Source organism: Xylona heveae, assembly GCF_001619985.1.
Source record: "Xylona heveae TC161 unplaced genomic scaffold L228scaffold_6, whole genome shotgun sequence".
In the NCBI taxonomy this organism is placed as follows: Eukaryota; Fungi; Ascomycota; class Xylonomycetes; order Xylonales; family Xylonaceae; genus Xylona; species Xylona heveae.
In genome coordinates, this window is record NW_017264198.1 from 732085 (window position 1) to 753562 (window position 21478).

The 21478-nt window shown below is 47.6% G+C and overlaps 6 protein-coding genes across 6 annotated transcripts; 2 read left to right on the forward strand and 4 right to left on the reverse strand.

The window, feature by feature from the left end:
* Positions 1-4868: 4868 nt before the first annotated feature.
* L228DRAFT_148616 (hypothetical protein) lies at positions 4869-7338 on the forward strand. Its single transcript, XM_018329259.1, has 2 exons — positions 4869-5271; positions 5336-7338. Exons 1-2 carry the CDS (start codon positions 5056-5058, stop codon positions 7139-7141), a joined length of 2022 nt encoding a protein of 673 aa, XP_018187769.1. The 5' UTR covers positions 4869-5055; the 3' UTR covers positions 7142-7338.
* On the reverse strand, positions 7339-8826 carry L228DRAFT_148639 (hypothetical protein). The gene is made up of 2 exons (XM_018329260.1): positions 8613-8826; positions 7339-8288 (listed from the first exon to the last, which is right to left on the reverse strand). Exons 1-2 carry the CDS (start codon positions 8769-8771, stop codon positions 7536-7538), a joined length of 912 nt encoding a protein of 303 aa, XP_018187770.1. The 5' UTR covers positions 8772-8826; the 3' UTR covers positions 7339-7535.
* Positions 8827-9491: 665 nt separating this feature from the next.
* On the reverse strand, positions 9492-13206 carry L228DRAFT_247855 (hypothetical protein). The gene is made up of 4 exons (XM_018332734.1): positions 12337-13206; positions 11227-12285; positions 11079-11171; positions 9492-11010 (listed from the first exon to the last, which is right to left on the reverse strand). Exons 1-4 carry the CDS (start codon positions 12890-12892, stop codon positions 9722-9724), a joined length of 2997 nt encoding a protein of 998 aa, XP_018187771.1. The 5' UTR covers positions 12893-13206; the 3' UTR covers positions 9492-9721.
* Positions 13207-13396: 190 nt separating this feature from the next.
* L228DRAFT_283385 (hypothetical protein) lies at positions 13397-14729 on the forward strand. The gene is made up of 2 exons (XM_018336112.1): positions 13397-13743; positions 13807-14729. The coding sequence occupies exons 1-2, from the start codon at positions 13452-13454 to the stop codon at positions 14283-14285; spliced, it is 771 nt and encodes a 256-aa protein (XP_018187772.1). The 5' UTR covers positions 13397-13451; the 3' UTR covers positions 14286-14729.
* L228DRAFT_247857 (Pkinase-domain-containing protein) lies at positions 14530-18964 on the reverse strand. Its single transcript, XM_018332735.1, has 4 exons — positions 18749-18964; positions 18445-18628; positions 15210-18364; positions 14530-15158 (listed from the first exon to the last, which is right to left on the reverse strand). Exons 1-4 carry the CDS (start codon positions 18774-18776, stop codon positions 14890-14892), a joined length of 3636 nt encoding a protein of 1211 aa, XP_018187773.1. The 5' UTR covers positions 18777-18964; the 3' UTR covers positions 14530-14889.
* A 425-nt stretch (positions 18965-19389) lies between these two features.
* On the reverse strand, positions 19390-21462 carry L228DRAFT_247858 (hypothetical protein). Its single transcript, XM_018332736.1, has one exon. It carries the CDS (start codon positions 21269-21271, stop codon positions 19871-19873), a length of 1401 nt encoding a protein of 466 aa, XP_018187774.1. The 5' UTR covers positions 21272-21462; the 3' UTR covers positions 19390-19870.
* Positions 21463-21478: the final 16 nt, after the last annotated feature.

Here is a 21478-nt window from a genome sequence, read left to right on the forward strand (position 1 = left end):
CGGAGAGTGGCATAGCCGCGCCTGGAGAGTCGGTCGATGAGCTAGACGAAGGTTCTGTCATGGCGGAATCCAAGGTGGATATTGTGGTTGTTGGAGAAGAGTCTGCAGATTCTGGGGCAGATATTGAAGTGTGATCGCGGCTGGGGAGCTGCGCTTGGTAATTCGTGTCAAAATGCCTATCTGATGGTCGATAGGGAGAGCGTAATGAGGAAGAACGCTCTTCTTCAAGCTTTAACATATTTGGATGCTCGCCGAATACTGACATGAGCGATGGCAGAGATGCAAGCGGCGAGCGGGAGCTTGTTTGGATCGGCATAGTCACCGGGCACGAATGCCACGCAGTGAAAGCAACGTGCGAAGGACAAAGGTCGATCTGCCGAGACTGTAGTGTATGGATTGAATAAATAGAGGTAAAGGTCGTAATAATGAAATATGAAGCACGTTTTCCCTCTAGAGCTTCCAGTTAGTGAATATTTCGGGAGTTTATAGGTTCCGTTCGACAGGATTTATGTATATGTTGTGGAGGTGTAGTATTGATTGCACGGATTGTGGACCTCAAGGGAGTGCGGCATTTGGCGGCGTTGAAAGCAAGTCGTAGCAGTCTTTAAATAGATGTGGTTCGTCTGACCCAACAGCGCACGTTCCTCAAGCCATGAAGGAGAAGATCTAAAAGAAAAGAGCAAAGGAGGAGGCGAGGAGAAACAAAAGGGAAGCAGCGTACCGTATCGCCAGCGAGGTGCCAGCCCCAGTGAGAATGTAATATGCTTTCCGATCTATCTAAGCACTTTGGGGGGGAGAAAGCAGAGCGCAACGACCGACAGCCTCGTTTTTATGGTGGATTGTTTAAGGCGATGATGGTTGACAGACACTTTGTCAGGTTGAGGTTCTTATTGTCGCGCAAATGCACTGTTGCCAGGGAAGAATGGCGATGATGAAGACCCCGCTCCTGCCAGCAAGGCGACGAGTCAATCCGTCGGACAAGTGCAAGTACAAGTACTGAATAATGCAAATATGGAGAGGAGAGTTCGATAACGTGGCCCACGAATGACGTTGAGTCGAGGAAGTTGGATAATGGGTATGGAGAGGATGGAGTCGTAGAGAGGAAGAATAAAGGTTGAGAGGAAGGAGCGACCCAAAGACAACTGCTTGGGTGAGCCAGGGATGGTCGCAACTGAGAGGCAAAACTTGAAAGAAGCTGCGATTAACGAGGAGAAGTCGAGGCAATAGTGAGAAAGTAGAGTATAGGGTGTACTCTCGAATAATCATAAGAATAGCAAAAGTCGCCAAGAAGATCTCATGGTACTGGGATTGTCAGCCATGAGCGCTTAACATCCGATGAGCCTCGAGCCAATGGGGCTCGGAGTCAGGGGACAGGATCGACCGCGCAACGCGAAAAGACGAAACACGGCTAAAAATACCAACCCCGGGTCCTCGAACGGGAGGCGGCAACGACGCAGACACCGGCGCAACTCTCCAACGAAAAGAGAGAGAGAGAGAGCGAGAGAGCAAGGGCGGGGTGAATGGGAGAGGGGCGAAGGGCCCCCATACTACACACGCAGATCACAGTACGGCCCCCACGATCGTTTTAGTTTAGATACTTTACCTTTTCCTTTTTTTTTCCCCTCTCTCTCTCTCTCTCTCTCTCCCCTTCAATTAGCAACATAGTCTTGGAAAGGGCCAAAACTTATCATCATTTTTCACTCGCAAGAGAAGAGGAGAAAGGGACGGATGTGGTACGGATTACTTTGTATGAGGGAATGTAACTGCCGCGGGCGCTGCCAAGCATTGGTGACTACGGAGGAACTTAGCCTGACTAAATTGGCTTCTTCGCCTTTTCTTCTTCAAGTATCAGGGGGGAAGGGAGACGCGAGATGGGTTTTGATGCGTCCAACCCGTCAAGAATAATACCTAACCTGGTATAGCTCCCGTGCTCGATAAACCACTCGTACCTGCCAAATTCACATTTCAAACAATATTAAAATGTACTTTCTCTTAGCCCCGAAATGTAGGTAGATAATGAGGTAGGTTCCTCAATTATGGTGTATACCCAAAGTACCTGTTGAAAAGAGAAAAGGCCTAGCTGGTAGAGGCCGACCCAAGGACGGACAAGACACCAGTACAAGTACAGACCCTCGAGAGCGGATTGAACGACGAAGACGCCAAGCGGTTTCAGATGCGCCACCTCCATAAGAGGCCGAGGCCCTTTGAGGCCTCCACGCCCCCACCGTATCATCCTCGCTGAAACCGTCAGTGCAATTGTAGCAGTCTTCAAGCCGTGCAAGAATCATGTCTTCTCTGCCAAAGCAACTCAATTGACTCTTTTTTATTTGCAACTTTTTTTTTCCCTTTGCGCCTCAACGCTTGATCGTCCCATCTGGGGAGAGTTGTCGATTGTATCTACCTAGAGTATATGCGTATACTTTGGTACCTAGTGGCATTTCTGTCTAACGTAATAATAAATGTCTACCTACGTAGAAGTTACTACTCAACTAACCCTGAAGAGAATCTCCTCCAGTCATCATACTCCATTTACTCCGTAGTCGTTCTTTAGAGTGGAGCCCAACCCGCAGACAATCTTTTTGGCCTCTATTCGATACGCAGCCACTTCGACAAGCAGATAAAAATAGTTCGATTTCTCGCTACGAGCTCTAATGCAGCTCATTCTCCATGTTATAGCCGATCGTCCGAGGGTCCTTTCGGGGAATGATTGCAACTTGGCCGTCATGAATTAACTGTCAATCTACACTAGAACAACGTCTCCTCGCAGGTATTTTCTTCCTTTTGCCAGATTTTATAAAGGTGTTGTACCGTACCATGAAACGGGATGTTGTTCAATATGATTCTTAAATTCATGCAAAACGGTTTAGCCGTGCAGACCGATCGGTCCGAAGGTTTGCACGCTTCCTAGGCTAAATGTGTCCATTCAGTGTCCATCCACCCACTTTGCACTGAATTGGGGGGGCGGCCGGAATCCCAAAGAAGAGGTTTTTTTTTTTTTTTTTTTTTCCAAAAATCCGGTACCCTTGCTACTCGAGCGTTCAATTCGTCAGGAAGAGGGCAATGACGCCGCTTGACCGAATACACTGAGTGGAAACACGACTACTGCCCCTGTACATACTGCACACGTGCTATTTTTCGGTGCACCGCCTGCTGCGAACTGGGCTATGTCTCATCCAGACTAACAAGCCATCCTGAATGGGCTATAATGTTACTAATATGCTATGCATTATGGTATCTCACTGGCTGCTGACAGCAAGCTGGACTGATATTGCAATATGAAATTAAGACGAGCAGTGCCTGCAGATAATGCGTATCATCCTACAAATCTTTCTCCTACAGTAAAGCTGAGCCACTTGTGAATATATTACTTGAGCATCAAGATTCGATGTTGGGTTATCTTCCTAAAATCCCTAGAGGCTTCGTTCCGCCATAGTCTCGGATTTGCCGTTTGCAAGACCAACAATAAAATAAAAATCTAAATTTACAGCCTCTTATGTATACTCTAGACCCTTGCACGAGGCTGAGTCCACATATAAAAGATCGACAGCACCGCCAGGGTTCTCGCCCGCGATCCGCGACCCGCAACCCGCAAAGGATGCATAAACCCTCGAACGCGGACAAGGACCGCCCAAAACTAGATTCGCCGTCAAGAATCCCCAGATTACGAATATTCCACCAACCTCGTTGCTAATAGACCTAACCTACTTTTTCCAACCGGGGAGGAAACAGGACTTACATTTGACATATGTCTTGAGCCACCATATTATTGATGGCTTCCGATTCCAGACCGGTGCTGCTAGCGTTGATGATCACGGAGCACCAATTCCCATCCCAGATGACATTTATCAAAGGCCTTTTACCCATTTTCGACCTCCTGTACTTTTGCAGTGAGCACATGCTTTCGGCATCAGATATAAAAATCAATACAAGGTTTTAAAAAGGGCCGATCAAACAAAGCCGAAGAGTCTGGTAAGAGTCTCTATCTATCCCGGGTAGTATGTCGCGCATTTGGTTTAGTTCCTTTCTGCAACCAAAAATGTGCACGACTGACTCGTCATGTCCATCAAAGGGAAAGTCTCTCGCGTGTACGACGCGTGGAACGAGCTGTCGCGCATCTTGATCTCATCTGGCCAGAAAATAAATATACCACTGCAAAGTGAAGAAAAACATATTCCTGAAGTCACGTACCAAGAGAGTGCAGATGATAAAAAATAATGTGATGAGGGGGGAAAAAATCACTTATTGCGGAGCTTGCCATCAGCAGTGCATTGTCCATAAATACCCTCTTCCTTAGATAGAAATGCGTTGCAAAATTGTGGTCTAGAGTCTTCAACTAAACAATATATCTTATATGCCAGCGCTTCGCACAACAGAGAGAGGCGGCCCCAGATTCAATGAATAGCAAAGACTCTTTCATGGCAGCATTTAGATCACCATGCGCTTGTCAAAGACCGTCATAATCTCAAACGCTAGTGGGATCAAACATGTCTGCATTTCTATGCCCAAGTGGATCCTGTCGCTTATGAACGTCTCGACAACGCGACGGCCTTCACAATAAACCTTGGGCAAATTACTTGACAGATGGAGCTTGCAGAGTGGAAAACACTCTGAGCTTTCACGCGTTCCAGCATTCACTTTCAGTATTAGATCGTGCAAATTCGCGTCTTTCGGCGAAGCCATTCGTTTTCTTCTTTCCAGCGGCTTTCTCTCGTTCCTCCCTACTTTTACAGTAGCTTCCTCCGTGCTGCTGCGCTAATTCCGTTTCCTGTTGAGGAAAGAGTAGCTGTCTCAGTAGAGCAAAACAAGTTAATCTTAAGTGGAAGACAATCTCAGGGAGAATAAAGTAACGACTCGAAGCTATATTCACCCTCGAAAAGCGTCCCCTCTTGACACAATTCACGGATCCGTGTACACACAGTTCAATTACGAACCCGGTCTCTGTTTCCCACTGAGTGTTTCGAAGCTCTCAAAGTGGAAGGGAAAGGGTAAGGGTCCTGCATTGGCGCGGCAGATATATCTTAAATCAGTCAACAAAGTCCGTGTATCTCAGCGAATATGGAAATTGATTCCCAGGATCGGGGTGTGGCAGACACGCAATTGGATGATCGTGATAGAACACTCCGCGCTTTGGAGGGACACTCTCAGATTCCAGAAACTCCGACACAAAAAGAGTCTTCTCATTCAACCAAGGAAGATCTCTTTTTAAATCTCGCCATCGGGGACTCGGCACGCCGGGAAGCAGAGGACGCGTTGCCGAGTGAGCGTAGAAAAGTATGTTCATTTGTTCCGTCCAGAGCTGCTACTCTAGCTGTACTGACATTGTCATTCTGAGAAGTCACGCCTCCGCCTCGCAAGTCATCGCGTGTCCCTTCCTTCTAGCGCATACGCTTCATCAAATCCTCATCGATCAAGCCCGGCTCTTCAAGGATACGATTCTCCAAGCACACGAAGTTTGCACCGTCACAATCGCGGGAACACATATAGTTTCTCTTCGGATATCAACTGCGAATCTCCGCTATCTGCAGCATCAAGTCAGTCTCCGGCGCAATCCTTCACGGAAGGATCCCGGATATCTCGTCATGGCCTCTCATCGCGAACGTCTTTAAATTTCTCACGGACAACACCTGAAGCTGGGCCCTCACCGGAGAACTCTTCTTATCAACGGCGGAAAATCTCTCTTTCAGAATCTTCACAGGCCAATGTGCCTCCCTCGAAAAGATACCGTCATTCAACCTTTTCCAATGGAATGCCAGGCTATTATACATCCTCTCCCCTAGCGCAGAACTCGTTCGACTCTGAGCTGGAAGGTTCCGCAACTAGCGAAAAAGACGATGATACAGAATCTACGGTGTCAACAGCAGCGCCGTCGACGGTTTGGGACGAGTTAGATGACTTAAAGTCCCGGATTCGCAAGCTCGAACTAACTGGTTCTCTGCCTTCTCCGTCCTCCACATCAGCGGTGGATACCGCGCATGGCGAAAGCCCACATACAGCTGCCCCCTTCTCTAGCTCGACTCGAAGGACTCGTGCTGGAACTGTTGCCAGTGCAGCTCCGTCTAGCGGTGATTATTCAGGATCCAGTGCACATCCCTTGCTTCAGGCAGCTCTCAAGAAGTCCAAAACTCTGATAAGCGGAGAGGTCTATCGAGCACTAGAGGCTGTTGCTTCCGACGCCCTCTCGTTGGCGAGTATGACAGGAAGCACTGGGATGCAAGGTCGCCCACAGAGTCCGATCTCTGTTGTAAGCAGCAGCGCTGCAGGGGTAGAGCGCAGATTGAGAAGGAAAGCTGAAAGCTTGTGTCGGAGTCTGACCGAACTTTGCATCACATTATCTGAAGGCAAAGCTGGGACTGAGCCTTTAGACGTACCTCAGGCATCGCCCAGTATCCATTCTGAGAGCAGAGGGCAATCTTTAGCGTCAACCAGCGATTTCGACGTTCGCTCTGACGTTTCTGTCCCTATGCGGCACTATCAAGCTAATCAAGACCTGGATGGCCCAAGTTCGATGCGTTCGAACCTTACAACGGGCTTAGCCCCGATTGATACTCGACGGCAGAGCACTATTGCTGCGGAGGACGCCCACTTCCAAGAATCAATGCGCCCAAGCGTCACCCCCACACAAGCGTCGACGCCGATTCTCAGCAGACCCAAGCGGACAACTGGTAGTCTGCTACGGCGTAGGAGGGTCGATGATGACAATGGCGATAATCGTGCCCCTTCACGAGCCATGACAGACCTTGGCCAGATAACAAACAATCACAGAGAGAACACACCGAAGGACTTCTCCTTCCGATCATCATTTCCTGGTCAGCGTTCCACGATGACAACGCAAGGCGCTCCCAACACTCCTCTACGTAGTAATTACATTCATACTTCTACACCATCAATCATGTCTCAGTTACCCACCAACTCATTCCTCAGAACCGGCAGCCGAAGGCTCGTAGATCGATCTGCTGCTGCGTCAGATACCGGATCTGCGCTTCGGCGTCCGGAACGCCGTGAGCCTCATCTGGTCACTAGCACTCCACAGTTTAGTCCCGTAGGGCGTCTTAGGGCCGGCAGCGCCGGTCCTTTCAGTGCTGTCTTTACTAATAAAGTCCGATCAAGCCCTGAAGACATCCCGGGAGATGGAATTGAATGAGGGCTAGACGGCACAAGGATAGCTTTCATGGTTTCTAAGAGGGAAACCAGCTTCTAAATGTACATGGACATGGCATGACATTGAATAATGACCTTTCATGATCTCAGGTTCTTTTGCATTGGCGCACAAATTTGACATTTTAGAAGCGTGCTCTAAGCGGAATTGAGTTAATGTTGTTAGCGCTTGTCGATATCCTTACGGTTCCTTTGCTGCCGTTCTTTTCCTAGAGATAGAAGACTTTTTTGGCTCATACAATGCCATACTCCATATAAAACCGCTCTTCCACCCTCCCAACCGCGCACTTACTGTTGCAACTTGGTTTAGATTGATTTGTAGATGCAAATGTCTTGCGACCGGAGCAAATTAGATCAAAGATGACCGGGTAATTCTCAGTTCATACGTCCCGGACATCTGTGATCTGAGTGTCGTCACGGGCATCTTTTGCGCTCTGGTCCTTCGTCGAGCTTTGAATTTTACCTTTGTTCTTCTTCTTCTCTTTTGCTCCAGCCGAAATAAGACTAGTTGGTAAGCTTTGCACTTCATTGCCTCTTTCCCAGAGAATCCCCAGGCCCTTCTGTCTCTCCTCGACCTTCTCGAAAAACTTCAGCGGCAGACACCCCTTCTCGTCACCTTCGGTGAGGATGACCTCATTCTCGCTTTGCCACCATTTGATGCCAGACTGCAGGGCAGCCTTGACGTTAACGTATATCAAAACTTGCGAGTCTCTGCGCATGCCGGAGATGACACGGTCTGATCCGCCAGGCAATCCACGCGCAAAGTGGATATGCGTCCTATTCATTCGTTGAAGACCACCGGAAGATAGAATGACCGGCCAAGCGGCATGCGTAGTTCCATGGACGGCAACTGGAGGTATATCCTCTTCCGTGATTGGAGCAAGAAGTTTGGACGAGTCCACCCGGATGCTGTGGCCTTGATTGGCTCGAATCATGAAAGAAGAAGGGAAATTAGGATCACCCGTCAGAGCGGGGTTCTCTCCTGCCGAATTGTGAGTTTCAACTCCTTGGGTGTCTCGGACCGGGGCTGTCGGGACAGAAATCATTGAAAATCGTTGTTTGTCGTTATCAGCAACGATATGTTTCAGCTCATCGAGTGTTACGCCCAGACTCTTCAATTTTCGCCATGCCAACTGTTGTCCATGCGTAAGACGAGATCATTCGAAAGATAATGGAAAAGTGGCACAACGATGAGAAAGTAAGTGAGAAAGTCAATATCGTATAAAAAAAACCAAATTTAAATAACGAATCCATTGAGGAAGCATTAAAGCAGAACGAAATAGCGTGAAAGGCTCAACCAAACAACAAACGTCAAATATTTCACGGGACGAGAAGAAGATGAACCGAAGCCAAAAAAAACTTGATGATACTGATCAAGTACAGGAAGTTATTTGAAACAATGAAAAGTGTCAGGATACAAGGGTAATGATGGCTTAGAGATTAAGCACTTATCTTACCAGATCTGCGACATTTAGGTAACCATGCGCATCAAGCTTGAGGCCCTCTTTCTCAGCACCATGTCTGAGCAACCAACTGATTGCTTTAGATACTGTGACTTCCCGTGAAGGCTGGCCTCCTCGGCCTCGTCCATCGCGCGGCTTCTCTTTTCCCGGCATGATTGAATTCACCAGGTGATTCTTTCAATATCCATAAGTTATAGGTCTTTAATAGTCGCCTCCGAGCGCATACACTTCCGAGTTCCAACTCCGAAAATTGCTTCGCTTCGCTTAAGCGCGTCGACTTGCACCTGCTGGCGTTATAGCGATGAATCAAATGCTGGCAGTTTCAAGGATCGTTGGGATCAGTTCATTCTCATTGATCAGAATTGCAATTTATTCCTATCTCATGCATTCATTTTGCTCTGTAATTCTTAATTATCTGAGAAATTTCGCCAATTCAAGTCAGGGCGAGGAGCAGTCCACACGTTTGTTCTTGGTCCGCATCGGGACTCTTTCCTTAGCCATACTACAGAGGTACTCAATTGGTCTTCTCGGTATGATCATATTATAGCCTAAGGAAATGGCAACATTAGAAGTAATATGCCATTAATATTTGGCACCAAAAACTCATCTCGTCATTACGTCTTATGCGAGCCTGCGAGGCAAAGCGGAGCTGTGCACAGCGCACCACTTGAGCAGTTCATGTAATTATCGTTAGGAGCTGATGCTTCATCTACGGACGTAAACGCTGGAAAATCATGATGTGATATTTCTGTATATTCTTATTAAGGTGAGAAAGTTACGCAAGCTACATATTGGATGACGACAAGATCAATTTCACTACATAATTCCAATCAATCCATGGTGTACACGACTGTCTCAAAGCAATAACTCTTTGGCGGAAAATCTTTTTAATACAAAAAAAAAATGAAATGACATGGGTATCATGAAAATCTTCAACAAGGGAATTTAAATGGTGATAAGAGTCCAAAACCGCCTGCAAGCTGTTTCGATCACAATGAGCTTCTTTTGTAGAAAACTTAGGTTGTAAATTTTTCCACAGCCGACCCGTGAAGAAAATACAAAGCCAGAAGTGAAGGCCTTGGAATGATGCCTAAGTGGCAAGCTTAGCGATGCTCAGCACAAAGACACTGGCAGTCTGCAACAGGGCAAACTTTATGAACCGCGAACCAGTCACGAGCGTGATTCGAGTGATACCCATGATTGCAGGAGAGACAGAAAGTGAGGAAGCGTGTCATGGGATCCTCATTTTCGACCGCAGCAGCACCACCAGGCGTGGAGACATCTGGGGTACCAAGCCACATCATGCAGACACCACATCTTGGCAGGTGACGTCCACATTTCGGACAAATTGTGCCTGCAGATGCGCCGGGTCCACCAAGGGTATAGCTCTTCAATTCTCCAGGCTGTTCTCCTGCTGGAACCGCGCTAGAGGCGCTTCCTCCTGTAGCTGAGACATCTGCTTCTTCGTCCTCTTTTGCGAAAGCTCCATTACAATGAATACAGCGCAAGGTAATTTGCCGTGGAGGTGGGGGTATGCGAACGCCATCGTCCCAATTTTCTGATTTTTTGGTTGATTGTACGTCGAAACGGACGCGATGAATATGCAATTTCCAGGAATTAATGGCATCGCGATAATATTCCCGCCAGTGCCAGAAGCGCCAGTCACTGACGTAAGTCGGATTGGTATACGACATCGCAAGAACCGCTGTCTGTACGTCATTGTACTTTGCGATATAATTTTGGAAAAGATCCATTGCCTGACTTGTAAGTCCAGTAAGGACAATCCCTTCGATGTCACCAGCGCGAATAGAGTTGCTAGTCTCGGAGTCAATGAATTTTGTGAGCTCCTCATCGTTCAGGAACTTCAAAGCTACGCCAAGGCGGTCCCTTAGTGGCAGAGACATTTCTGCTATGACTGATTTCCAGTCCCCATTGCTTACGAGCGCCAAAATGGCTCTCGAATAAGGGTCGTCCAAAGAGTCTGCAATATCCCGGCAAAGTGTCGTCCAAGCTTCATCATTCGGATCTCTTCTGAATCCACCAACATTATTGTAAGCAGCTATTCCCATCGCCAACAGTTTGTGGCTTTCGGTGGCAGTCGGTCTGGTCAGTGCAGTTACAGCCAAATTGGTTTGATTGTGGAAAAGCGCCCAGGCCGCTGCTTTGGTATGCTTTCCCTGCCGGACCAGTTGCTGAATGATCGTCTTGAGTCGTTGTTCTGACTGACCCCAACCACATATAGCAAGACAAACTTGACGGTGGTCCGGATATCTCGTTTTTATTCCTTCAAAACGAGGGCACTCCAGCTGCATTCTCAATGCAATGATAGCATCCGTATACCTAGTATGGGGGTTTCCATCTGAAGGAATCTTGCGGGCCTCCGGGTTCGGACCTGCGTGTATATCCGTCAACAGGAAGGACGAGGCTTAAGTGACCAGAGTATTCAAGAGTAATTCTTACCGAGTGTATTATGCCATATGGCATGGACACCCAGAAAACTAAAATCCATCATCTCATACGTGGTAGCTTTATCTTCAGCCAGCTCATCCATTCCTAAGAGCACGTAGCGTTAGCCACATTCCTAGGAGTCTATTGATTGGAATCTTACCACCTATCCAAGCCCACATCTCCTGAAGCCAAGGATTCTCAGAGACAATTTTTTGATTTTTCTCGCAGTCAAAAAGATATCCTCCGTCACAACGACAACGCATGACGGTTCCTGGATACAAGGCTGCAGGATTACTCATTTTGAAGATTTGCGGCGTAAACGAATAAAGAGCCTCGTGCGCTTCACGACTGGACCTATATTTCGGCGCAGTAATTTCCTTGCTAATCCCGCCTCCAGATATGTTTGATATCTCAGGTGTTGATTCCGAATACTGAGGACCGGAGTTAATATTTCGAAACTTGTCTACAATCGAGAATCTCTTCGACCGATCTAAGCCGTAGACAGTAAACCCCTTGCTTGACACCATATTGCTCTCTAGTGGCGTCGCGCTATTGGTTTTTGGAGTTTCATTTCGTCCAAGGAAGAGCTCACCCTGCGACGAAAAAGAGACTGGAGGTGGTGGCGGCTTGAGCCTCAGAATCTGGATCTGACCATTTGCGCGGAGACCCATACATTGGTATCCTTCGACAGCGTCATTCGCGAAAGTAAAGTCAAAGGATACGACACGAGACGTAGGCTCTTGCTTGCGAAAAGGGTCATAATATGGTCGCTGGACATTGCGAATCCGTCGAACGTATGGCTCTTCCGTGAAATTGCCGCCTGGGGGAGAACTATCGCGGTTGGGCCCAGTACTCAGATGGACACTCTTTTTTGATATCTCAAACACCTTCAATTCGCCAGTGCTAGATAAAATACCAAGAGAACCCTTCTTCGCCCGGGCGAATCGAAGGCTCCAGATGCTCGGGGATGCAGAAACATTGGAGGTATCAATAGCATTTCGAAACTCAAGGACCGGCCGGGATTGGCCCAACTCGGCGGAACCGGTCCCTGACGGTGACATGACGGCATTGGATGTAGAAGTAAAACGACGATCCCAAATGCATACAGTTGGGTCGCCCTGAGGTCCCGCTGATGCAAAGTAATTTTGGTCTAGTGGGTCAATGGCTAAGTTATTTACTCGCCGAGTAGGAAACTGGATTGCTGCATTTCCGGGATAATCTGAAAGGGTTAGTCAGCAATAGAAACTCATGACTGATAAAAGTGTTCAACCTCTTAGATCGTATATCCGTAAAAATTGTCGGCCTACACCCGCAATGAGCGTGTCTGGTTGGTCAACAAAAAACCTAATGCTTGATACTGCCTCAGAGGTACAAAGCTTTCGGACAGGCTCGACTTGAGGCCGACCAGAATCGGTATCCGGGCTCGACAAGCGTTGATTAACGTCCCAAATATTCAAACAGAAATCATTTCGAACTTTTTCTAGGCCTCCAGCAAGAAGTCCTTGGGTATTGAATGCCACAGCATTGCAGTAACGCTGATTCTTTATCGGAAAGGAAAAGCTTTCGTTTGCATCCTCATCGATTTTTAAGACGGTTGTCGTGCCTGAAGGAAGCCCGATTGCTAAAAGCGCCTCGTTACTTGGACACCAATCGAAGGCCCTGAATTCGGGAAATTTGGAATGTTGAGAGAGCTGTCGATATTCTAGATCTTCGCCGCGATCTGAGGTGACCTCATTAAGTTTGACTTTGTGGCCTAGCAAGTCCACCAGTACGAAATGATGAGGAGGGGCAGATGATACAGCCGACCAACGTATTGCCGTTTCCATTGAGTTTGCTGTCGGGTCGGGTACGACAATCTGCCAGCGCTTTATGTGGATATGAGAGGCGTTTCGTCATTAAAGAATCGAACTAAAAGGGCCAGTTTCTGTTCAAGGTGAAGCCTCAGCGCTGTCTCTGCAGGCTCACATAGATGCGAACAAGCTAAGTGTATGAACTCAGGAAGTATCGGGAGTTTTTTGGCATTTTCTGATCAACAATCAAGCCTCCATAAATTTGTTTTCAATAATGCATCACAGAGGATAATCAGAAATCAAAACTTCGAGCTTGATTGGCCGAATTCGCGCTGCAAAAGGGTCCTGCTGATTGACCACGTTATGCGAACACTATCAGTACTTGATGCTTTACTCAAGCTCCCCGTTTAAGCTACTACGGGAGATCCCATTGTGGGGTGGTGTTCAGGGTAACCTTATGGGGTCTGATGTGATTTGTCATAGAATCTGTTCATGTGCAATTAATTTCTTCCACTGATTTGGTTCGCTACTTATCTTTGGGGAAGGGGTCACATCACTCAAATAAATTTCTTTGAACACATTCGCAGTTAAAACAATGAGTTTCATCCAGAAGAATAAAGGCCCACAGCACAGATTGCCCAAATCTAATCGGGATCGGAAAGTCCTGGAGTCAAGTCGTGAGATCCAGCGACATGTTTCTGTCAATGGCTTGAAGAAAAAAATTCGTGATGTGTCAAGGCTCCTGGAACGCTCGGAGAACCTCCGCGCAGATATACGCATAGAATATGAGCGGGCCTTGGCAGCCTCCAAACATGAATTGGCGACTGCGGAGGCTGACCGAAGGCGTCAAAAGATGATCAAGAAATACCATATGGTTCGCTTCTTTGGTATGTATTTTTGTCATTCTTTAAGGTTATAAACTGTGCGTAGATTGACGTTTTCACCACCAGAACGCCAAAAAGCAACTCGAATTTTGAAGAAGCTCCAACGTCGCCTTGCAGTCGCTGCTTCGACATCAGATGCGGAGGCCCTGAAAGCCGAAATCCACACAGCAGAGGTGGACTTAAATTACACACTCTTTTACCCTCTCGATCAAAAATACACGAGTCTCTACGCCGGAAAAGATATAACATCGGCTGAGAACAGCATGACGCAAGGCATTGAAGGTCGTCAAAACGGGCCCATGTGGAGAGAAATAGAGAGACGAATGGGAGAGGGTTCCCTGGATGAGCTTCGCAACGGATCTCGTAAAGAGATAGGCCAATCAAAAAGCAGAAAAATTGCTTCCGGGCCTGTTCGCGAGGAGAAACGCAAGAGAACGGACAATATCAGCGAGTTGGCAAACCGGAAGGAGACCTCTCTGAACGCAAGTGATACACGGCAGGAAGGCTCGGCGGAGGAAAGCGATGGTGGTTTCTTCGAAGAATGAAGGAGACCAGTCATTAGCTTTTGAAACTGTTGTTGCTTACTATTTCCATTCGCGAGCATTATCCTCGGCGTTTTCGGTGTTCATCATTCGCGTCTTCGTCGAGGACTCCAGGGTTCTGACTTGACTGGTTCACATAATTGGTTGCGTGGGTGGAATACTTATACTCATAGCTTTTACGTCTTTCTTAAACGAATCTCATTTAATCTTCGTAGAACTTGTCAATGTTAAATTTTTGAAAAAATTATTGGTGGAATATTGGATCGTTCGACGACCGATTCTCGTTTCAAGTTGACAGCTTCATTCCTCGTGGGTCTCTCTTAGAATTCTTTCGCGCAATAAATGGTTTATATTCTAATTTACAGCATCCAAAAATCTGAACACGAGCAATGCATCATGACCACTCAAGCGTAAATTTCGTAAATGTATGTGAGACAGAAAAACTGGCAAGCCGCTACCAAGCTGCCCTCCATAGCTTCTCTAGGGTATCTTATATTCTACTTCACCAACCACCGAACTTTCAACTCTAAATGAGGTGACACAGCTTTTCCTCTCCAGAGTATCGCCAGCTGTTTCCACCTTTAAAGAGGTTTGAGGCTCATTTTCATCAAGCCTGGCTTTGGCACCACCGGTGCTCCAACACCTGTGATATTGATATTCGTTGATCCACGTCTCTGTTCAACATAAGCCTAATCAAATCAATGCTGTCTTCGCTCATGATATATGGAACGCGAAGGTCATGATCCATAATTTCGTCGATGCTATAAAAAGGGTTTTCCTTGTAAATGATCGTGTAAAGAAGTATGCCAAGCGCCCAAACATCCTGCTCTTTCCCGCGATACGATTTGCCGGCAAGCACTTCTGGCGCTGCGTAATCTGCAACTTTGTTAGATGGACTCGGAGGAAGGGATCACAGTATTATCATACCAATAGTCCCAACGAACACATCAAAAGGACCATTCTTGATGTAAGCGGCGCTTCCGAAGTCTATGAGTTTGATGTTGCCCTCCCCGTCGAGAACCACATTCTCATCTTTTATGTCTCTATGCACGACTAAGGCTTTAGTGTGAAGGTGATGAATGGCATTTGCAACTTGCACAAAGATGCTCTTGCACTCTGCTTCTTCCATGTTGACCCGAAGTTCGATATAATCAAACAAATCCATTCCGGGAATGCCGTGAGGGACCATCTCAATGTAATAGTTGATTTCGTCTTCAAAGAAATCCGACATTTCCACTATATTTGGATGCTTCAACCCATCGCGCCTCAGATAATCAAGAACATGTATCTCAAGAGGCACTGTCCCTAGCCGCCTATCCCGCGTCCAGGTATCAACGAGAATGCGTCGTTTCGTAACGTATTTCAAAACCACCTTCTTGGAAGGGAATTTCTTGTAACGCGCAAGCTTTACTTGTCCGTAGGCGCCCTGTCCCATATCTTCAAGTATTACAAAATCTGATATGGTTTTTTTCTTGTGGGCATCTCTTTCGTCTATAGCATTGTATTGTTTTGGTTCCGCAACTTCGGGTTTTTGTAGTCCATCTGAAGTCTTCGCACTGCTTTGGCCTGCTGCAGTTTCTTGGATCTGCTGACTGAGAAGTGAATCCGAGCTCGCGGTCTTTGGCGAGCTGAGAACGGAGTCTTCGAGCTGCGGGTCGCGGACTGACTGACCTGGAGATGGCTGGTGAGGCGGACTTGGTGGTGTCGATTCTAATGGCGTCATTGGCTCAATAATTTGAGCCACTCCGTGGAGTTGCCTTGAGTAGGTTATCCACAAAGCGTATACCACTTCCGTAAGGGGCGTTTCCTCATTGGTAGCCCAGTCCCCTTCATCATCTTCTGAGGTTTCCGCGATGACATTTTCGTCCATCAAAGGTCCAAAACTGTCACTCTTTACCACTCGCATCTGTACGTCGACTTTGATCTCCGATCCATCTCGATGTCTCGCGACAAGGCCAACAGGACGGAGAAATATAGCAGCAGCATCGGCCTTTCCGTCACGCAGCGCAATCAAGGCCCTTGCTCTCCTAAAGCTGTGTTCCGGAATCACGACGCCGTCAACTAGTTGAACTTTGTCCTCCTCAGTTAGTATCCGCAATAAGCGCTCAAAGTCCGGTATCAGATCGGTGATGCGCAAACCATCTGGCTGTGGTTGGCCAAACAATGCGGCAGAGAATACCGGATTTGAACTCGTGATTCTAAGGTCCGATGGAGAAAGAACCATGATGCCGGCAATATGAGGAAAACTGGATATCCTAAACTCATGCTTTCCAGAAATCTGATCCACACTTAATGGAATGTTTATGCCGCTCGCAGTTCGTGCGCAAAACCTCTGAAGCTCTAGAACGCGTGCTATGTCAATCTCGCCCGCTTTAGGGCTTTGCATCCGTGGAAGTTGTGGTATGAGTCGTCCAATGTCCATTCCGACTTTCACGCGATCTTCTCCCCAGATTGCCTCAACAGCCCCCGTTGCTTTCGCAACGCAGCCGCCCTCATCAAGACACAGATATGCAACGTCTTCACGGATTTCTTCAAGCACCCAGATCAAGCCACCTCTCTTCTCCTTCACCCAAAGACTAGCAGACCCAATCGCGCCATTGCGCTTTTGAATTGGGACGACGTCACCGCAGAGTAACACCCCTCTAGATTTATTGGCTGCATGATTTGATCCCCCTTTTGATGTCCTTTTCTTTACAAAAGTAGAACCGCTGCCATCGTCAGTCTGCGCTCTCCTTTCTGCGATTTGTCGTGAGGAGGGCTTGCTGAGCAACTGCGCTGTGACACCACGGCCCACTGCCAATGACGTGGTTGGATTCGGACTTGTGCGCTGACTTTGGCTAAAAGATGGCTTCATTTTTGCGATTATCGCGTCCGACCCCGGCGATTGTAATTTTTCCTCGAGCCATTTCCTTCTTTCTTCGCGCACGACTTCCATTATGCCAATCTTTCGGACTTCAGCTTTCGTGACCCCAAAAACAAGGCACGCCAAATCGTTAGCTGCCAGAATCGTCCACGGAGCGGTCGCCTCCGTAGTAAAGATTGCTTGCGCCGCCGGCGCCCAACGACTGGCATGGCTATGAACTGTCGACCCAGCGCGATTAAATCCTGGCACTGGGGCGATAGGGTGCGATAATGAGGGTACCGATGCTAGGAGCAGCTGATTCTGACTGCTCTGTTCCGTGGGGATATAAGGCTGTGCCATTGCCTCCATTAGCTTAGACTGAAGAGTGAGCGGTGATGTATCGGTATATGTTCGTTTCAAACTCATACGCCGGGCAGCGATTGTGGGAGACAGGCCAGCAGAAACATGCTCTTCCCGGGTTTGTTCTCGCTTCGTTGGGGGGATTTCAACATTAGAAGACCGGTTTTTCATTTCATCTCTTGCAGTCGTTTCTGAGAATGCCTCTTCGGAGCTGTTAAAAGATTTCGACCCAACATTGGGCGATAATTGCGTCTGTATCATTTTGCCTTCATCTTTTGCGCTGCTTCTCACGTCAATTGGCTCTGGACTTTGGGACTGAGGGAAAAAGTTTTTCTCAAAAATATTTCCTCCTGTAAGCTCTGCAGGGCCCGTTAATGGCCCTCCAGAGAGTCCTAGCCCGTGGCCAGTACTATCGTCGTGCCGGACTAAATTGGCGCGGGCTAAGAGCTCCATCATACTTTGAGCCTCTTGGTCGCCACTTATCCGCGCCTGCGCGCTGGCGATGCCTGGATTGCTTGTTGCCCAGCCCAACCTATCCCGCAGGAAGTCCATGGATCGTTTCAAAACATTTTGACGGTTGTGGATGTATTCTTCAGATTGGTGAGCGAAAGAGAATGAATGCAAAGATTCACAAGGAAATCTTGATAGGTCCTCGCTGAAGTTGAACGTCGGAGAGGCAGGCCCGTTGGGTAGAGAAATTGATGGCGTCCTGGAGGACGGTAATGAGAGGGTCATCGACGATGACCTAGGAGGGACTCCGGCATTCGAGCCCGATCGGAGAGCATTGGATTGATTCGAACCGAGAGCTGGTGGTTGTTGTCGAATACGGCGAAGGCCAGATGCGCCTAAGCCATGCTCATGTTCTGGTATTATTGGCGACCTTTTCGTCGCAGAGTCAAGCAATTAGCATCGTCAACGTGGGGCACGGCAAGAGAAGGTGTGAAGTAAGATAACCCATACCTTGCGTTAACGTCATAATCGAGACTGAGCCCAGCATCGAATGAATGTCTTGTCCTCGACGCACTTGCTGGACTCTCTTGATAATTTAAGAAATTCCCGGTGCTGCGATTTTTGGGTAGTCCTAGTTGGCCAGGGCGGCCTCGAAGTGATAAAGTAGACGATCTTTCCGGAGGATCAGGATCGCCTGCTCAAATCTTGCAATTAGCCATTTGATTTTCAACATAGTCCAGTAATATTCAATGAGAAAGAATACGAAGGAATCAGTGGGGCGAGGCTTGGTCCTCTGTTTAGATCTAGGACTCACCGTCGGCATCAACTTGCCGGTTTTGCATGCTGAGGGTGCGTGGAAGCTCGATGAGGGTCCGAGAACGCAGGCAGCCGACTGTTTAGGATTCACGGATATGACGAAAATGAGATGAATTGGTCGATTCGACTGAGATTTAAGGCCTGAATCAGACGGGCGAGGTCAACGGTGGCCTTTACACCAATCCGGCCTAAATACTTGTCTGCAGAGTTGGGGGTTGAGGCGGATTGAGTCTAGCACGAGGAGCAAGCTCCAGCAATGCAATAGTGAAAACTATCGCATGTACCGTCCGGTACAGTACGTCTTCGCCGGGTACCCTACCAATGTATATGCTGCAACTTCCGCCAGGTTTTCTTATCGCAGTAAGTTCAATTTTCAGCTTTTGCCTTCTAGGGCGCTTGCGAAGACCAGAAGGTTGAATTTTAAAACCCGTTGTAGGAGGACTGTAAAAGTAAATGACCCTCGGACAACCTCTTGATTACTTGACACGGTAAAGGTCTAGAACAGAATCCCAATAGATATATCTCATAGTCCAAGCTACGGTAGGCACAAGACAATTATTCGGGAAAAGACTTTGTTTAGTCATTTTGCGAGGCATATGATCTATCTAGACGAATCACAAAAGATATTATTTTGAAATTGCTCAGGTATATAGTTCCCAAGCGGGATCTCGTAGTATCACCACCCAGATTATCTCCATCTGAACCTCAAGGCTAATTAGCCACAAGTCCCTGAAGCATTTGAAAATCGCTGGGTTTCACATGGGAAAGCCTTCCTCCTCTTCTGTAGACCAGGAGCAATTCGACAGGTGGATTTCACGCATGATTTTGGTTATGATTTTGGTGCAGGCCCACTGAGGAAGGAGGCGCAATGCGTTCGTTCCAATACTCTTCCTGTCAGATCTCGTGGTATTCTGTATCTTAAGACCAGGCCAACTCATTTATGTTGTCATCTTCAGCGTAACTGCAGGAACGCACATCATTACATATAAGCCTCAGAACGAGGGGAAAGAACAGATAAAAAAGCTGGGACAAATCCGGGAGATCCATAAGTAGTTGATGAAATGAGTTAGAATACAGTCGGTTATTCTTGGATATTGTTGCAGCATACAACGCTCGCTTTTCATGGCAATGTTGACTTATGCTCTTCCCAAAAATTCTTACAAGTTCTATGGCCCCAGTGCTCTGCCCACCATTCTCCAAAGCTGTCCTCTACATCAACGTCAACGCCGCCAACTCTCTCGTTGCGTTTCAGTCCACAAAGAGCGCAGCAATACGTCGCACTTAGCCCTCCTTCCATTTCACTCAGAGTCCTGATGCTCGGTGTGCTCTTAAGCTCCGGAATCTTGAGAGAAAAATTGGAATCCTTGGATTTCGCAGCAACAAGGATTGAGCGTAGAATCCCGAGCTGAGTGCTCCAGGCTTGCACAGTTTCGGCAATTTCTCTCACTTCTTTGAGGTCCTCCATCCTATCAAGACCAGCAAGCTTCATGCCTCCTTTTTGCCCAGATTGCGCTGGGCCAATCTTGGTACCTTGTGAGAGGTATTTGTCTCTTCGCCAACGCAGCTTCCTTCCAGCAATAATTCGTGTGGCCACTACCCCCAAAAGGATGTAGCCACGAAGAAATTCAATCATTGCAGGGTCGTAAATCGCTTTTTCCCTTACGGAATGTGACTGGATGGATATTGGCGCGGAGAATCGGCTCTGAAAGGCATTGAAACTGGATGTGATTAAAGGCAGAAGAATAGAAGGTTGTGGGATATTTGTCGGAGCAACTACTTTCGACGACGATGATGATGATGATGATGGATTCCTAGCGGGCGCGTTGAAGGCTGTGCAATGAGCATGTGGGATTGAAAGTGTCGTAGAGTGACCAGGCGTGTTCCCATGACTGCGGCCTCCAGAGATAGCACCCTCCGACCTCCTGGATGGTGTTAGTACGCTGCAAGGGTTTGAATCGAGCGGATCTTCGAAATCCATAAGATCTCCCCAATCTTCATTCTCTTTGATTAAAGTATCATGTCGAGCCATCTGACGTTCTGCAACAGCTGGCATGGTGTGAGGGGAAGCCAATGTCTGGTCACACTTTGATCTGGGCAAAACTCTTGTCTTAATTTTCCCTTCTGGTTGAATTTGTAAGCTATGCTGTTCGTTGTTTCTCCCACTTGATGGTTGTACGGTTTCGGGACCGATGGAGATCAAATCTTCTGTAGTTGATGCAGTGGGCAAAGCAGCTGACTCAAAGTCCCCAAATTCCTCATCAATAAGCTGGTCCAATGACGCATCAAATAGGATATCAGATGGCCTATCAAATTGAGCGGGAGGTGGGAGCTCTGGGGCAGGATCGAGGCCATCGTGCATCTGGGTAAGGATTGGAGGTGAAGGGCGTCCTCCTTTTTCCAAAAATCCAAGATCGTGAGGCCTAGCGCCTGCTGGCGATGCAGGCTCTTGATGCACCGTTATATGTGAGTTGGATTTATCAATTTCCTGCAAATCCTTTCCAGGGGGGTACTGCGACTGCATTATCAAGGGCTAAAGGCTGCTGTTGTACCGCGGTTGAGATCGTAAAGCGCTTGTTGGCACTTTTCTGGCATGCGCCAAATTTATAGATTGCATGCGGCTGATTTATGTTATCTTCCGGATCAGCTTCATTTGCGGAATCAATGCGGTGAATGAGTTTCTTTTTTTTATTTTGGAGGACCTCGGGTGCAAGTATTGCGGCGTGACTTC

Coding starts and splice junctions, on each gene's coding strand:
- L228DRAFT_148639 (XM_018329260.1), bottom strand. CDS start 8,771: ATGCCGGGAAAAGAGAAGCCGCGCGATGGACGAGGCCGAGGAGGCCAG. Junction 8,289..8,612: donor ACCTAAATGTCGCAGATCTG/GTAAGATAAGTG, acceptor CATGGACAACAG/TTGGCATGGCGAAAATTGAA.
- L228DRAFT_247857 (XM_018332735.1), bottom strand. CDS start 18,776: ATGCAAAACCGGCAAGTTGATGCCGACG. Junction 18,629..18,748: donor CCGGCAAGTTGATGCCGACG/GTGAGTCCTAGA, acceptor AGATTTGAGCAG/GCGATCCTGATCCTCCGGAA. Junction 15,159..15,209: donor TGTGTTCGTTGGGACTATTG/GTATGATAATAC, acceptor ACAAAGTTGCAG/ATTACGCAGCGCCAGAAGTG.
- L228DRAFT_247855 (XM_018332734.1), bottom strand. CDS start 12,892: ATGGAAACGGCAATACGTTGGTCGGCTGTATCATCTGCCCCTCCTCAT. Junction 12,286..12,336: donor ACGGATATACGATCTAAGAG/GTTGAACACTTT, acceptor TAACCCTTTCAG/ATTATCCCGGAAATGCAGCA. Junction 11,172..11,226: donor GATGTGGGCTTGGATAGGTG/GTAAGATTCCAA, acceptor ACGTGCTCTTAG/GAATGGATGAGCTGGCTGAA.
- L228DRAFT_283385 (XM_018336112.1), top strand. CDS start 13,452: ATGAGTTTCATCCAGAAGAATAAAGGCCCACAGCACAGATTGCCCAAA. Junction 13,744..13,806: donor CCATATGGTTCGCTTCTTTG/GTATGTATTTTT, acceptor TTTCACCACCAG/AACGCCAAAAAGCAACTCGA.
- L228DRAFT_148616 (XM_018329259.1), top strand. CDS start 5,056: ATGGAAATTGATTCCCAGGATCGGGGTGTGGCAGACACGCAATTGGAT. Junction 5,272..5,335: donor TGCCGAGTGAGCGTAGAAAA/GTATGTTCATTT, acceptor CATTCTGAGAAG/TCACGCCTCCGCCTCGCAAG.
- L228DRAFT_247858 (XM_018332736.1), bottom strand. CDS start 21,271: ATGCAGTCGCAGTACCCCCCTGGAAAGGATTTGCAGGAAATTGATAAA.